This window comes from Mustelus asterias, chromosome 6, assembly GCF_964213995.1.
Source record: "Mustelus asterias chromosome 6, sMusAst1.hap1.1, whole genome shotgun sequence".
In the NCBI taxonomy this organism is placed as follows: domain Eukaryota; kingdom Metazoa; phylum Chordata; class Chondrichthyes; order Carcharhiniformes; family Triakidae; genus Mustelus; species Mustelus asterias.
In genome coordinates, this window is record NC_135806.1 from 115312026 (window position 1) to 115328606 (window position 16581).

The window sequence follows — 16581 nt, forward strand, 5'->3', positions numbered from 1 at the left end:
AGCACAGGAACAGGCCCTTCGGCCCTCCAAGCCCGTGCTGATCATGATGCCCTAACTAAACTAAAAAAAAACCTTCTGCCCTTACTCGGTCTGTATCCCTCTATTCTCTCTCTATTCATGTACCCATCCAGATGCCACTTAAATGTTGCTAATGTGCCTGCTTCCACCACCTCCTCTGGCAGCGCATTCCAGGCACCCACTACTCTCTGCGAGAAAAACTTACCCCGCACATTTCCTTTAAACTTTCCCCTTCTCACCTTGAACCTGTGCCCCCTTGTAATTGACACATCCACCCTAGGAAAAAAACCCTGACTATCCACCCTGTCTATGCCTCTCATAATTTTGTAGACCTCTATCAGGTCTCCCCTCAGCCTCCGTCTTTCCAGTGAAAACAATCCTAGTTTATTCAACCTCTCCTCATAGCCAACACCCTCGAGACCAGGCAACGTTCTGGTGAACCTTCTTTGCACTCTCTCCAAAGCTTCCACGTCCTCTGGTTGTGTGGTGACCAGAACTGCACGCAATACTCCAAGTGCGGCCTAACCAAGGTTTTATATAGCTGCAGAGAGAGTTACTAGCAAAGCATGTGGGAGCTTGGTATTCATAAATAGAGGTATTATGTACAAAATCAAAGAAGTTCCGCTGCATCTTTATGTATTCCTGATTAGGTCACAATGAGAGTATTGTATTCAGGTCTGGTCATCACACTTTAGGAAGGATGCAAGGGTCGTTGGAAGGGTTTCCGAGGAGACGTCCCAGAATGGTTCCAGGGCTGGGTTATTCTAGCTACGTGATTAAGTTGGAGAAGCTGGGGTTGTTCCCCTTGGCGCAAAGGAGATTGAGGGGAGACTTGACAGAGGTATACAAGATTATGACAGGTTTGGATAAGGAAAAACTTTTCCCATTGGCTGAGGTGTGCAAAGACTAGGGGGTACAGATTTAAAGTTTTGGTCAAGAGATGAAGGGAGGATGTGAAGAAGAACCTTTTTGAGTTGTGTTCGACCTGGAACCACTGCCTACAAAGTGGTGGAAGCAGGGATGATCTGTGATTTCAAAAGGAAATTGGATGGGCAGTAAACTTTCAGGGCTACGGGGACAGAGTGGGACTGACTGGATTGCCACACAAGAGAACCAGCATAGATTTGATGGGCTGAATGACCTGCTTCAGTACCGTTATGACTATATGATTTTTACTTTAATTATTAAGAATTGGACAATATAGCCTTGATAATAACTCAGTTACAGGAAGAAATAAGAGAGAAGCTTTTGCAGGAGACAGGGCAGGAAGTATAGGTTTCCCATAGATTCTGCTGAATCTAAAGGCAGGAAACACTTCTTATTTTTTTTCCAATGGGTTTCCAACACACCATCCGGTCAGATTAACGGGCTGATGGCCTGTCAGACAGTAAAACAGCAAAGACTGACCTAGAACTTTGGGGTTTGGACCACAAGACCCAACCATTCGAGATATTTCCTGTTCTGATCGGGGAGAGATGATCGGGAGAGATTGGGATCTTCCAGGTTTTTTGCATTGGGAGAGATTGTGATCTTCAAGATCAGGTTCAGGGGGCAATGCCTGGCAACCCTTCTAAAATATGCCTCCGCTGAGTAAGTATCAGATTCTGGACTGTGAAGTATCTCTCCTGTAAAATATTGCATAAACTCTCCCCTCTATTTTGTCAGTCTCTCTATCTCTTGCACTGGACCCTTCATTCTCTCCTGAATGATAATTCACTCACAATCTTTATCCTGCATGGTACCTCTCACACTCACCTGTACTGTATATCTGTGTTCCTCTGGTGCTGTATCCTCTCTGCCCATACTGTGTTCCTCACTCTTTCCCTCCTGTAATGTCTCTCTCTACATTATGTTGCTTTTAATCTCTCTCGTACATGCTATTCCTCTCGCACTCTTTGTCTCGTTAGTATCTCTCAGTCTCTCCCATACTTCGGAGCTGTTTCTCCTGTAGTGTAACAATCCCTCTCTTCTTACAGTGCTTTAACTCTCTGTCTCTTTCACTATGTTTCACAAAATAGGGGGAACAGATAATCTCTAAAGGCACACCCTATCCATTCACAGTAAAGGAGACATGTTTTTATGGTATGATTTTCAGTAAATTGCCATTTTGCCCAATGTCACGATCGTAAAATAAAATATCCAGCATTGTGGGCAATAACTCAGTGTAGTGTCTGCACATTCTCCCCATGTCTGCGTGGATCTCCTCCGGGTGCTCCAGTTTCCTCCCACACTCCAAAGATGTGCGGATTAGGTGGATTGGCCATGCTACATTGCCCCTTAGTGTCAGGAGGACTAGCTAGGATAAATAAGTGGGGTTACAGGGATAGGGCCTGAGTGGGATTGTGGTCAGTACCAACGTGATGGGCCAAATGGCCTCCTTCTGCACTGTATGGATTCAATGAATGTAAATGTATTACGTTTGCCTATCGGATTTCTCATGTTTCTGCTGATTGTCCTAGGGTTCGTTCCGCTGTGGGGCCTGCCGGACTGGATATGTTGGAGACCAACAGAGGGGCTGCAAGCAGCAGAAGAGCTGCAGCAACAGCCTCCTGAACCCCTGCCACGTAAATGCACAGTGCTTTATGGAAAGGGATGGCATCATCTTATGCACTGTGAGTTCCCAACACCATGTGAATGAGTGACATTGAGTGCTATGGGCTGGCTGGTAGAATGCAGTGACAGAAAACACCCTATGACTCAGTCAGATCTAATGCAATCTGTCCCTTCTCCAATTGAAACGGGATGCTTCAGTGCACTGGGAAATTAGAGACGCTGTTGGAAGTTTCAAGGCCACGGGAGATTAACTGGCTGGGGTACAACCAACAAAAGGGTGGATTCTACCTGCTGTGTGAATGAAGCGGCCTTAATGAGTGAATGTTGCACGGCCTCTAGTGAGTTCACCCAATCTTTCTGACATTCTGAATTAATTCAAGTGTATACAGCAATTAATGGTATCCAGTAGCAGGTCATTACAAGCAAATCTTTGTCTCCAAGAGTATTTAGGTCAGGGGAAACTTTCCACCATCTAATTGCAGCATCTTCTTTGGTAATTGTGCAAGTGGCATTTTGTCACAAGTTCGGTTTCAGTGACTGGAATACACAGTGTTTCTAAATTAACCTTCCCGCAACTAGAGTAACTTGGTATATGGGGTACAGTACATTTCATTTTCTTCAGTTTAGCCACTGGAGGTGCGTTGCATTGGAAAGTACGCTTACATTCATAGAATGCCTACAATGCAGAAAGAGGCCATTTGGCTCATCGAGCCTGCACCGACTACCATCCCACCCAGACCCTATCCCCATAACCCCACTTATTTGCCCTGCTAGCCCCCCTGACACTAAGGGGCAACTTAGCACGGCCAATCCACCTAACCCGCATGTCTTTAGAGTGTGGGAGGAAACCTGAGCACCCGGAGGAAACCCACGCAGACATGGGGGGAACGTACAAACTCCATACAAGACAGTCATCCAAGGCGGAATTGAACCTGGGTCCCTGACGCTGTGAGGCAGCAGTGCTAACCACTGTGCCGCCGTGCCGCCCCGCTGATTGGACCACTTGCCGTGTTAATTTTTACGGATCTTTCCAGATTTATTTTTTCTATTTCCCCCTCCCGTCTCCTGAAGTGTTGACTCCCTGATGAGGTTTGGTGTCCTGGGCACCAATCATCCTCCAGCATCTTGTCACTGTTTGCCAGGTGGCTCACAGCCATGAGTGGCATGCTATTTGACTGAGGGGAGCATCACACTTCAGCTCCATCCAGCTCTTGGCCGCTGCCGATGTAAGTGTTCACTTCCAGCAGGGGTCGTGGGAATTGGGAACCCTCATCGATTGCAGTCCCTTTGGTTTCAGCTTTCCATTGGGTTGAGTCACTGAACCATGGGTGGAGCCATTTCAGCATTTTAACCTGAGACAGTCTGATAAATGGTCCAAAAGTCGGGTCAGCGCTCATGGGTTAGCACTAGAATTTTGACAGTGACTGTGCAAACCTAAACACATACAGTTTAATCTTTGAGGCAAGCATATACCGGCATACACTGCTCATTTCACCAGCCTACTGCAAGCCCAAAATGTAATAAGATTGGAATTTTTAATGATAAAATAGCAAAACCGTTGTTACTGCAAACAAAACATCCAAACATGTGCAAGTTAACCATGCTAAATTATCCCTTAGTATCAGGGGGATTAGCAGGGTAAATATGTGGGGTTATGGGGATAGGGCCTGGGTGGGATTGGCGTCGGTGCTGGCTCAATGGGCTGAATGGCCTCCTTCTGCACTGTAGGGATTCTATGATTCTCTGAAAACACTGTTAAGAAAAAGCAGCTGGTGGGCGGGATTTTCTGGCCACGCCTCGCCCCTAAACCAGAGAATCGTGCCCAAGGTCAATGGACCTTTGTGTGGTCTGTCCCCCTGCCCGCAATGGTGGGACGAGAGAATTCTCCCCGGTGAGTCAGCCTCTGAAACAGAAACTTCCGGGTCACGGTCAGTTTACCCTTTGTTCATCGTTCCTTTGCAGATGCAGATTGATTGGCTGTGCATTTTAAACTTTTTTTTTGTTAATTTTCTATGATTTAAAGTTAACGCTTTAGCAATCACAGTACAGAATCATAGAATCCCTACAGTGCAGAAGGAGGCCATTCAGCCCATCGAGTCTGCACCGACAACAATCTCACCCAGGCCCTATCATCGTGACCCTACTTATTTACCCTACTAACCCCCTGGCACCAAGGGTCAATTTAGAACGGCCAATCAACATAACCCAGACATCTTTGGACTGTGGGAGGAAACCCACGCAGACACGGGGAGAATGTACAAACAGACAGTGATCCAAGCCGGGAATCGAACCCGGGTCCCTGGCGCTGAGAGGCAGCAGTGCTACCCATTGTGCCACCTATTGACATAGGTGTGCTTCTCGAGCTGAAAGATGTCAGTGCTGGAGATTCCACGTTGGTGCCCCAAGCTGCAGTATCTGCCGGTCTCGCTGGGGCTTCGTGCATTACTCTGTGCAGCCTTCAGCGCGCGCAGGACAGGCTACTCACAGCCACCTTGTTTCTTTCCATAGTGTGGAATCGGCTGGGCTGGAAATGGTTACATATGTGGCAAGGATACCGACATCGACGGCTACCCGGACCAGGAACTCAGGTGCCCAGATAAGAGCTGCAAAAAGGTGAGTAAAATGTACAAATTCACACTGGCCGTTCACATCTCTGTGACGGGAAGAGGACAGGATTCATTCCAACAGAGCACAAGCACAGGTATGCACTGAGTCTGTCTTGCTGCATACTTAGAGGATTCCTGGCAATAAGTCAGCAGGATGGAGGGAACTTCAGAGTTCGGGAGGATACAATTTTGATTTATATTTAGCACTGGCTTGCAGATAAAGAGGCCTGGAATTTTGCCGGGCTGGGTTAATTCGGGTGTCTTTTAAAGGTGCCAGTGAGTCCAGATTCTGGAATTCCCAACACCATTCCCGGGCTGTCTGATTTTCAGGAATGCCTTTAAAGAGTGCAGGCTGGTTCCTGTCAGAAGCCTGCACCTGGCATTCCTAACTTGACTGGCTCCAATTCAAAGGTATCTCCTACACCTCTGCAAGTTTCATGGGATAGGGCCAGGGGGGTTGTGAACCCTAGCGTGCATGAGGGAACCTTTTAAAAGGTAAGTTCAAAAGGTCCCTCTATGTCCCCATGCACCCCATCCACCTCTGTGGCCTCTCATGTCCCCTATGCCAAGCTCTGGCTTTTCATTCACCGCTTATGCCCCTCATACCCCCAGACCAAGCTATGTACTTCTATGCTATTGATCCACTGTACACTTACCGGGACCAATGAATCCCATAAATTAAAATGGGATGTTAAAAAAGCTCTTGAAACTGTCGTTCATTGAGGTCTTTCTCCTACGTTTGAAAAAAATCTGAAGTACAAACTACATGGGACTTAATAGGATGGAGGGTTATAGGTAGGCCTAAAAGGTAGGGATATGTTCGGCACAACTTGTGGGGCCGAAGGGCCTGTTTTGTGCTGTAGTTTTCTATGTTTCTAATAAAAGTGTCAATCACCCAGACCCTTTAAAGTTTCAAAAACCACAAATTACAAACTTTTGAAAACACTTAACTTGTCTAAACAATCATGGTGAAATTGATATCAGAGAGCCTCAAATGTCAATCAAATAATTTTTCCTCTGGGGAGCAGGTGCTCTAGTACAATAATAACTGCCTGGACTCTCAGCCATGCATAATGAGGCTTGACTGAGAGCCCAGCCAAGCTAGGAAACATTGTTTGATCGACAGCTCAGGCTCTCTGATCTCTGCCCAGTTTCACAATGTTTATTTACACAGGTTAAGTGGTTTCAAGGGATTGTGATTTGGCATTTTTGAGACTTCAAGAGCCTGGGTGATTGACACTTTTATCATCTTGTACTACAGAATTTTTTTTTCAAAATATAGGAGTACGTTCTCAGTGGATTACTTTTTTCAAAGCTTTTTTTCTGAAACACATCCACTCTACACTTTGTAATTCATTGATTCTAGAAAGTCTACAGTGGGTTGCTAGGAATGGAAGTGCCATAGCATGGCATGGGCATACGTCACCATTGGTGATGGGTAGAGGGGAATAGGAGGCACGAGAAGCCATGGGTAAAGGGCCATAGGGGGCGTGAGATGGCATGGCTGGGGCATGGGGAGAATTCGGAGAGTGAATGTTTTGTGGGGGGTGAGGGATGGAGGGCCTTTCTGTTTTTATTTTAACCGGGACAAAGTCCCACGTCACCAAGGTGGATTTTTTATATTAACCCGCCTCGGCATCTAATAACCCCAATGGCTGCCTCCACATTTCTTTCTTCCTTGGTTGACTGACCTAATTCCAGCCGCACCAACCCCCTCTCCCCCCCAACCCTTGCAGGACGAAAATCCAGGCCACTGTATCTGTTTCCTGTAAACACCGTCATGCGTATTGTTTGCATGTCTCTGGTATTTTTCCAATATCTTTTCCTGAGAACACTTGTGGCAGTCAGCCAGAAAGGGAAACAATTCAACCAACAGGTTATTCTCATCCAAGCTGCGTGCAAATAGAAATAAATGTCCATCATGACATTCATAGGAAATGAGTCTCGGGCAAGTTAAATATGAAGGGAAAAGATCTTGAGCTTGAAAATTCCAGAGCCTTGCTTTGCCAACTGGATATACATTGCCCATGCCCAAAACTGGATGCCGAGTCCCCAATTCTCAATGCCGGGTTTGGGTTATCAGTATAGCTGGGACAGCCCAATGTCGAGCGATGCCCTACAGAGACCCAGGTGGACCGAGGTTAAATACAAATGAACTCTCTTCAGCTCTGACTGGAGCTATTCCAACCAGAGAAGGTAATCAATCCCAGCCAGACCTCCAACTGGCGAGAGTCCCACTAAAGCCTGTTTAAAAACACAAGACCTGGAATTTAATGGTCTGTTCCAAATAGGATGGAGTTTTGGCTGATCCGGGATTTAGCCCAAGTCCTGGCTTCCAAGGCGAAAATGGAATTTCTGTCTCCCCCAGACCCAGGGGTTTTGGGCTTTTGCAGATTAGTTACTTGTGCTGAAGTAAAGATTGGTTTATTAATGGAAATTTATTCCATGCCCGAATTCATGCACTCAATTTATTCTTCTATGTGAATATGTTACGGAGGGCAATAGAAAACACAAATAAACCCTTTATTTTTCGACTTCTGACAATTCTGTTACTTGGATTTCTCTCCTCCCATCTGGCCCCTTTGTTTTCCGTTTCATTATTATGTTCATTTCCTTGTGCTGTATTTCCTTCCCTCTTTCTACCCTTTCATTCTCCTGTTTCTTGCTTTAATCTTAATTATTTATTCTCCCCTCCCTTTTAATTCTTTCCCTTTTTCTCAGTGATATTAATGTCAGCAGCTTCTTCCCTGCTGCCATCAGACTTTTGAATGGACCTACCTTATATTAAGTTGACCTTTCTCTACGCCCTAGCTATGACTGTAACACTACATCCTGCACTCTCTCCTTTCCTTCTCCCCTATGCACTCTGTGAACAGTATGCCTTGTCTGTATAGCGTGCAAGAAACAATACTTCTCACTGTATCCCAAAATATGTGACAAAAATAAATCAAATCAAAATTCAAATCAAAGAGATGGTCAGGGTGCTGGGGAGTCTGGTAGAGGGTGAAGAACACAGCAAGACTCATAGAGGTCCCATTGCTAGACAGCAGGGCCTCATTTGAATAACTTTGGGTTGACTGCCACATTATCGCCATTCTGGACAGTGTGCAGGTAAGTAACACAAGGCCTGAGCCTGGGGGCCTGCGGGATTGGTCTGCAGCACTCAAATGGAGACAGGAGCACCAAGATGGGTCTGGAGCTTGGCAGGATGTGGTGTCTGGGGAGGAGGCTGAATGATCAGGGCCAGGGAAAGGAAAGAAGTTGTAAGCGCAGCGCCATGATCTGGAGGGTCTGGATGGGCAGAGGTTGAAATCAGGGCTGGGGGAGGCTGAAGACATCCTTGTCAAGGGGATGTAGTTGATCTCTTGCCCCACAAGGAGTGTTGAAAGGAGCAGATCTTGGACTCACCTTAGTCAGTCTGCACCTCCCACCTTGCTTTTGCGACTGAGTATCCAACGGCGTAGGCCTCTTCCCCCTGATATGCAGTGAACATTAAATAGCAGTCATGGGGCTGTGAATTTTGGACATTAATTAGGTCCCTTTGCAGGAGCCTCATCAATGGTCTGATTTTGTGCCTTTAAGCAAATTGGCAATGGGGTCGATTATAAAATGTTAACTCTCCCTCCCAGCTGTTTCCTGACCTTCTCATGCAGGTTCTGGAGATGCAGCAGCTGCCGTTTTACCTCCTCCCATAGCCCCATCCAGCTCCTGATACCCTCGGACCAGGTGAAACAGCGATTTGCTTGTACTTTGTTTGGTATTGTGTATTCGCCGCTCACACTGCAGTATCCTCTACATCAGGGACAAATAAAGCAGATTGGGCGATTGCTTTGCCAAACACTTCCATTCACTTCACAAATGACATCCTGAGCTTCTGGTCATTTGCCATTTTAATCCTGTGTCCCACTCCCACTTTGCTCTCTCTCTGTACTTGGCCTCATATACTGGACTGAGGAATTGTCAATCCTGTTGCTGGGGCCATAAGTAGCAGGCAACTCAGCTCGGGCTGGAAGTAGGACCCTCTGGCATAATTTTGCCACCACTGGCCAATTAAAGACCACAGCTTGCCCCCTAGAGCTGCCAGCCCAATCAATAGACCGGCTGATCTGCTACCTCCGGCAATGATGCAATCCCAGGGAGAGGCCACTTCAATGCTGAGGCCCTCTCATTGATGTGTAAGTTCTTTTGGGAAAGCCAGGGACAGGCAGACAGGCCCTGGCCATCAGGATGAGGGGAGGAGGGTGGGGGGGAGTGGTTATTGGTAGGGTAGTGGCAAATTAGACACGGGGGCAGCCTATGCCATTAGGGGGCTTCCCCCACCCCGGAACTTGCTGAGAGCCACCGGAATTTACCTTGCAGTCTCCCTAAACAGCAGTGAGCCTTTATGATACAGGCCCGTGGACGAAGAAGTGCTCTTTAATTGGCTCCCCAGTGGGTCGCCACTCAAGTTCCCAATGCTGGCAGTGTGCCATGGTGGCGGGTTTCCCTCATGCCGCCATCCCCCACCACATTGCCTCCCAGCCGGCTTCCAGTGGGCTAGTGAAATTCAACACATTGTTACAGTAAAGCTCAATGGAAACTCAAAGGACAGCACCTCATCTTTCAGTTAGGAATCATCAGGTTTTCTGGACTCAGCACTGAGCTCAGCAACTTCAGATCATAACCACTGCTGCCATTTGTTCAGGCATCGACTGCTGGTAGTGAATCTTCTACTTTTAGTTCCAGCTTCTCCAGACCTGTTCTTTGACTTGTCTTATTGCCATTTCTTTTTCTCTTACACCATTATCCTTTTTGTCATTTAAGTCAACTCGAAATGTTGGCCGGTTGGCCAATTGCACGTGGAGGCCATAGACCAAGAGGGCGGTGTTTTTAATATAGCGTTCCCAAATGATGTGTCAGCGTCCTGATGTCTCCGGCTTCCACTGGCATTTTTAAAGCAAGGACAAGGTGGGGGAGTCAGGAACTTGCTCTCCTCCAGTTAATGGTCCATTAAGCTCCTCGAGGATCTTATTAATGGGTCAGAGGGCAATTTTCAAATTGCAAATCACCACCTGAACAGTCTGGTGCATCTTACCTGTTGTCCTCACTGTGGGGACGAATTCAGTTGTATATTGTGATGAAGAATTTTTATAATGAGGGGTTTTTTGTTCTGGATTGGGGACGGTGCCATCTGTTTGGCCACTTCCTGTGAGATGAGTCATTTGTTACAAGGCTGCCACAATGGTTTTCTTGTTGTATTTAAAACTATCCTTCCCCTCAAGGAGCCAGACAAAGTCACGCAGTGGTTTCAAGATGAATTTATTAAAGGACTATTGCTATCGGACTCTGAATGAAGTCATTCAGAGTGAAAAATCCAGAAATACGTCAGCAGTTATAGTTCAAATTTGATTACAAGTAATTAGCATATACCAATAAAAGCCTAGGAGTTACCTCTATCCACTCACATTCATTGATTAAGGTTACATCATCTAAAAAGTTCAGTTTCTTAAACCAATCACAATCATCTTACACTTGCTCAATTATAATATCCAATCAGCGTGAGGTTTTTAATTGCATCAATTGGGTAATGTTTTCAACTATCTTTAAACATCCCAGCTGTGTCTGAATGTTAGAACATGAACCTCCCTTTTCCAATGTCTGGTTTAAAGACCTTTTGATGTGGAGATGCCGGCGTTGGACTGGGGTAAACACAGTAAGAAGTTTAACAACACCAGGTTAAAGTCCAACAGGTTTATTTGGTAGCAAAAGCCACACAAGCTTTCGAGGCTCTGAGCCCCTTCTTCAGGTGAGTGGGAATTCTGTTCACAAACAGAACTTATAAGACACAGACTCAATTTACATGAATAATGGTTGGAATGCGAATACTTACAACTAATCCAGTCTTTAAGAAACAAAACAATGGGAGTGGAGAGAGCATCAAGACAGGCTAAAAAGATGTGTATTGTCTCCTAAAGACCTTTCCCAGCATAGTATCTTTCTCCCTTTCTTATCTGAAGGTCAGGTGTCTGGCACTAGCTGTTTATTATCCTGCAGCCAAACATTGAGTAGGCCTTTGTGATTTGTCCCTGTTAATCCTTTAACTGGACACACAGTTATTAATATGGCTCCTATTTTCCTCCATAATTATTAGTGTGGGTATTAATCCTCCTCACCAGCCGAGACGCTGCTTCATCTCTTCTGGTGAGGCAGTGACAGGCCCCAGGATGGCTGCCATCGCCCTTTGCCACACGTGCACTTCCCTCCTTGCAGAACTCAGTGTCAGTAACTGAGCATCGAACTCTCCTCCGGTACAATTTACATATAAAGATTACACCCCATGAGCGATGCAGATGCAACACAAGGTCGGAATCTGGCAATACCCTGGGTGTCAGGTTCCCAGTCCTGGATTTAAAAGCAATCCCATTAACTTTATTACCCTCTCCCCAAAACCCGTCCAACCTGCTGGGTATTTCCAGCATTTCCAGTTCATGCACCATATCAAATGCTGCTTGGGGCGGGGCTAAAATAGCTGAGACAAAGGGAACGCCAACCTGTTTATACCAGCCACGTTTTTGGGGATCATATTCTCGTGACATAGAATTTGGTATTAAAAATTCAGTTTCACTTCATTTTAATTCATTTGCTTGTTACCACCTGCAGCAACCAACAGCCCTGCTGTTTGTCAAAAGGGGGACATCTTCATATCAGATGTGCTCAAGTAAATTGGAACGTGATTGAAGAAAATTAAGTAGAGTTTTCAGTCAAAAACAGCCCTGTTTCTCTTCAAAAATAGTTCAGTGCTGTGTTTGGTGATACAGTGCTGAGCACTGCGGGACTGACCTTCCCCTAACTGTGCATTTAGCCCATCTAGATGCACCATTTGGCCTGATTGAAATCCCTGTGTGTATTTATATCGTTCTTAGATACCCCAGGCACAAGCTGCAGCAAGACTCTGTGGCTAGAAACGGGGTGAGAAATGTATCCATTTGGCAGCCAGGTGCAAAGCCTTCTGGCCATTGAGCGAAAGCAGCAGCCACATGCCCTCCAGCCCGGAAGATCCACAGGCAAACCTGAACATAAAACTTGCTTGTTCCTTTCCGCTCCTCTGATCTTAGTAAAGTATACAGAAAGCTTTCTCGAACACGTCTCGACATTAGGGAGCAAATTAGATGGAAGCTAGAAGGGTGGCACAGTGGTTAGCCCTGCTGCCTCACAGCACCAGGGACCTGGGTTCAATTCCCGGCTTGGGTCATTGTTTGTGTGGAATCTGCACGTTCTCCCCGTGTCTGTGTGGGCTTCCTCCGGGTGCTTCAGTTTCCTCCCACAGTACAAAAGACGTGCTGGTTAGGTGCATTGGCCATGCTAAATTCTCCCTCAGTGTACCCGAACAGGCGCAGGAGTGTGGTGACTAGGAGATTTTCACAGTACCTTCATTGCAGTGTTAATGTAAGCCTACTTGTGACTAATAAATAAACTTTAACTTTAATTGAGGGTAGTGGTACAAAACACTGAGAAACACATTCAGGGAGAGTCATGTAAAAGCAAAATACTGCAGATGCTGGAATCTGCAATGGGAACAAAAAATGCTGCAAAATCTCAGCAGGTCTGACAGCTTCTGTGGAGAGAGAATAGAGCCAATGTTTTGAGTATAGGTGGCCCTTTGTCAGAGCTGGAGGAGGGAGAGTCATACCCTGAGTAAATCTACTGACTGAGGTGTTCAGGGGTTGAAATTGTGAACCGTTGATTCTCGCTGGGCACAAATGCAGATTACGGAATTCTCACCATTTCTCTAAACACATGCTCACATCAAGCCAAGTCTCCACACTGGCGGTGTGACTTTATCATTTCAATCCTTATCATGTTCTTGATTTTGGAATCTAGCAGGAAACGATGTAAAAGCAACAATCCAGTCCAGTGTGTCACCAGCTGCGGAGAGTCCGCTGTCACCCTCTGAGTCCAAGAAATTACAGTCGGTCCAAACAATAAACTGGGCGGGATTTTCCAACCTCGCTCGCCCCAAAAACAGAAAATCCCACCCGAGGTCAAAGGACCTTTCCGTTGGTCTGCCCCTTGCCGGCTCCGATTCCCATGGCGGGCGGGACGGTAAAATTCCAGCGATTGTGCGTGAATGGTAGAATATCTGTACTGTACCGGAGACTGTGGAGGGATTCGAAAACTTCTCAATCTTCCCTCGTATTCTCCGGATCGATCGACTTGTCCTTTTTTTTTCTCAATGCTGAAAGTCTGAAGCCAATCAGGTGATTTCGAAATGGATACTTCCACTGAATTTAATTTCTTTTAATCTTTTTGCTCCCCAGGATAACTGCATATTTGTTCCCAATTCTGGACAAGAAGATGCTGATGGTGATGGGTCAGGTGATGCTTGTGACGATGATGCAGATGGAGACGGAATCTTTAATGCGCAGGCACGTCTTTAAGATATAACACCAACACCTCTCTCTTTGGTTTGTAATACTGAGAGCAATGTCCTGTCAAAGTTACAGCTATAGAATATTTGAACCAATAATGTTTTCGGTGAATACATTTTTAAATATTTGTTTATGGGACATGGGCGTCGCTGGCTGGCTCGCATTTATTGCCCATCCCTAATTGCTCTTGAAGGAGCAGTTGAGAGTCAACCACATTACTGTGGGTCTGGAATCACATATAGGCCAGATCAGGTAAGGTTGGCAGATTTCCTCCACTCAGGGTCGTTAGTGAAGCAGATGGAGTTTTATGACAATTAGCAATGGTTTCATGGTCACCTAGATTTAATTCAAATTTCACAATCTGCAGTGGTGGGATTTGAGGATAAGGGGTAACCCTTTTAGGACTGAGAAATTTCTTCATCCAGAGAGTGGCGAATCTGTGGAATTCACTACAACATAAAGTAATTGAGGCCAAAACATTGTGTGATTTCAAGAAGAAATTAGACATAGCTCTTAGAACTAAACGGATCATGGGATATGGGGGAAGGCGGGATCAGGATATTAATTTTGATCAGCCATGACCAAAATGAATGGCGGAGCAGGCTCGAGGGGCCAAATGGACTACTCCTGCTTCTAGTTTCTATGTTTCTGTGATTTGAACCTGGGACCCCCAGAGCATCACTCTGGGTTACTAGTCCAGTGACAATACCACTATGCCACTCCCTCCCCATATCCCTCTTGTAAATCTGAACTGTTCCTTAACCTTTCCTAATGAGTTAATTCCTGTTTCTTGCCTCTGTGCCCTCTCCAGCAATGCTATAAGTATTGCTAGAGTCTAAATATAAGTCTTTTGCACCACCAATGAGCAGAGGACTTGTGGCACAGTGGTAGCGTCCTTGCTTCTGAGCTGGAAGCTCCGGGTTCATGTCTCACTCCAGGACCCCATAACCGAGCCTGAGTGTCAAATTGTAAATCCTTCCAACATGCTGTTTGTTAATGGCAGGCTGTAAGAGTGGGAGAGATTCCTGGTCAGCCATGTGCCTCCACCACTACGAGCCATAGCTCCATGCTACAACATGCATCTGTTGCCACAGCATGTCTGACTCTTGGCGGCTGGGGGATGCTGCCAGTTGGCAGGATAGCTGATGTAGATCAGATTGGAGCCAATAACATGGAGTTTGATCCGTGGATTTGGGACCTGCCTCCTCGCCCTGTACCTGGTGAAGATTGTGGTGCTGTGGGCAGAGAAGTGAAGAAAATTTGTTGACTAATTGGTTTCTTCATCACCTAACAGCTCAAATTTAAAATTCTCATCTTTATATCTCAATCTCTTCATGGCCCCATATACCTGTAACCTTCTCTGGCCCTACAAGCATGCCTATTCTTTGCAGATATTGAGCTGGAATTCAAGAATAAGTGTCCTTGAGTAACATGAAAGAGGTTAGTGCAGCCATTGCTTTTTTTTGTTATTCATTCCTGGTATATGGGCATCATTGGGATATCAGCCTTTATTGTCTATCCCTAATTGGTGGTGTGCCATCATCCTGAACCATTTGAGCCCTTGAGCTGAAGGGATTCCCACAATGGTGATAGGCAGGGAGTTCTGGAATTCTGATCAGCGATGATGATGGAATGACAATTTACTGATATTAGTGCAGAATAGACTAACTTCCACGGTAAAATTCCCAATGAGCATTTCAATCATGTGAAACCTTGCCAACCCCCCTTGAAGATTTGTGAAATCTCCCGTGCGACTCAAGAACAGCTTCTTCCCTGCTGCCATCAGACTTTTGAATGGACCTACCTTATATTAAGTTGATCTTTCTCTACACTCTAGCTATGACTGTGACACTACATTCTGTACCCTTTCCTTTCCTTCTCTATGAACGGTATGCTTTGTCTGCTTAGCGTGCAAGAAATAATGCATTTCACTGTGCACTAATACATGGGACAATAATAAATCAAATCCTCAAAATTGGTGTTCCCCTGCACCTTGAGAGATAATCACTTTCTGAGATAATTAGGAAGGTTTACGCGTTCATTTTTGAGTAAATGTTATCCAGTTTTATCACAGCTTTCTCCGTCAGCAGCCTGTGGAGCTCTATTTGTATGTGTGAATGTTGCTGTGAATGGGCGGGGAGTATAAGCAATTGCATCGAAACAACAGAAGAGCTTTATTTATGGCATTGCCTGATGTCAAAGAATGGGTGTGAATTGGAGAATTTCAGAAAACAGAATGCATTTGTGCGATTGTGCTGCCTGAACAGGATGAATCTTGGTGGGTATTCACAGCGTGCAATGATAACTGCTGGAACAAATTTCATCAGGTTCAACCTTGGGGCATGTCAATCTCAGCCACTAGCTTGCCAACCTGAAAGCCTCCCCCCTAACCCCAGGCTGCGTAGTTACTGGGTTTGCTCGTGGGCAGCACACGTAGATAGTCAGTGCCTGAGACGAGTCAGTGGAAAAACGATGCTGAAGTTTACGAGCAAGGAGCTCAGGTCAGATAGACGACCGTAGATTGACCTTGATAGAATTTGTGCAGTAGCTCTAAGGCCGCACGGCAGAGTTAAAGAGGACCACAATAAAAAATAATCAGTCATTAACTTCCATTCTTTTCTATTCGTTGGTGCATCAATTCGATGATAAAAGCTTTTCATTTTATTGGACATCTTATCTAAACCAGGCTTTTTCTTTAAATAAATTAAATTAAATCATAAATTATGTGCAAACACAGCTTGACGGAAAGCTTTTACACTCTGCCTTTACCCATTGCCTATTTTCATGCCAGAACCCATTTACCAATATGTAGCCACGGAAACAACAGTAACCTTACACTGCATTTCTACAAGAAACTAGGGCCGGGGTGGGGGGTGGGGGTGGGGGGGGGGGGGGGGGGTAATGAGGTGGCTGTGGTATTGGGTGGGGGATGTTCAGCTATTCACACCTGCTCCTAGATCAACAACAGCAATTTACAGTTAACACTAAGACGTCCA

At 45.7% G+C, this 16581-nt stretch overlaps 1 protein-coding gene across 2 annotated transcripts in view; it reads left to right on the top strand.

The window, feature by feature from the left end:
* thbs4a (thrombospondin 4a) overlaps window positions 1-16581 on the top strand; it is a 131103-nt gene that overhangs the window by 65136 nt on the left and 49386 nt on the right. For both annotated transcript variants that reach the window (XM_078214983.1, XM_078214984.1), the window contains exons 11-13: window positions 2478-2630; window positions 5080-5184; window positions 13475-13582. In XM_078214983.1, the coding sequence (XP_078071109.1) occupies window positions 2478-2630; window positions 5080-5184; window positions 13475-13582 (366 nt within the window). The remainder of the gene's footprint in view (window positions 1-2477; window positions 2631-5079; window positions 5185-13474; window positions 13583-16581) is intronic.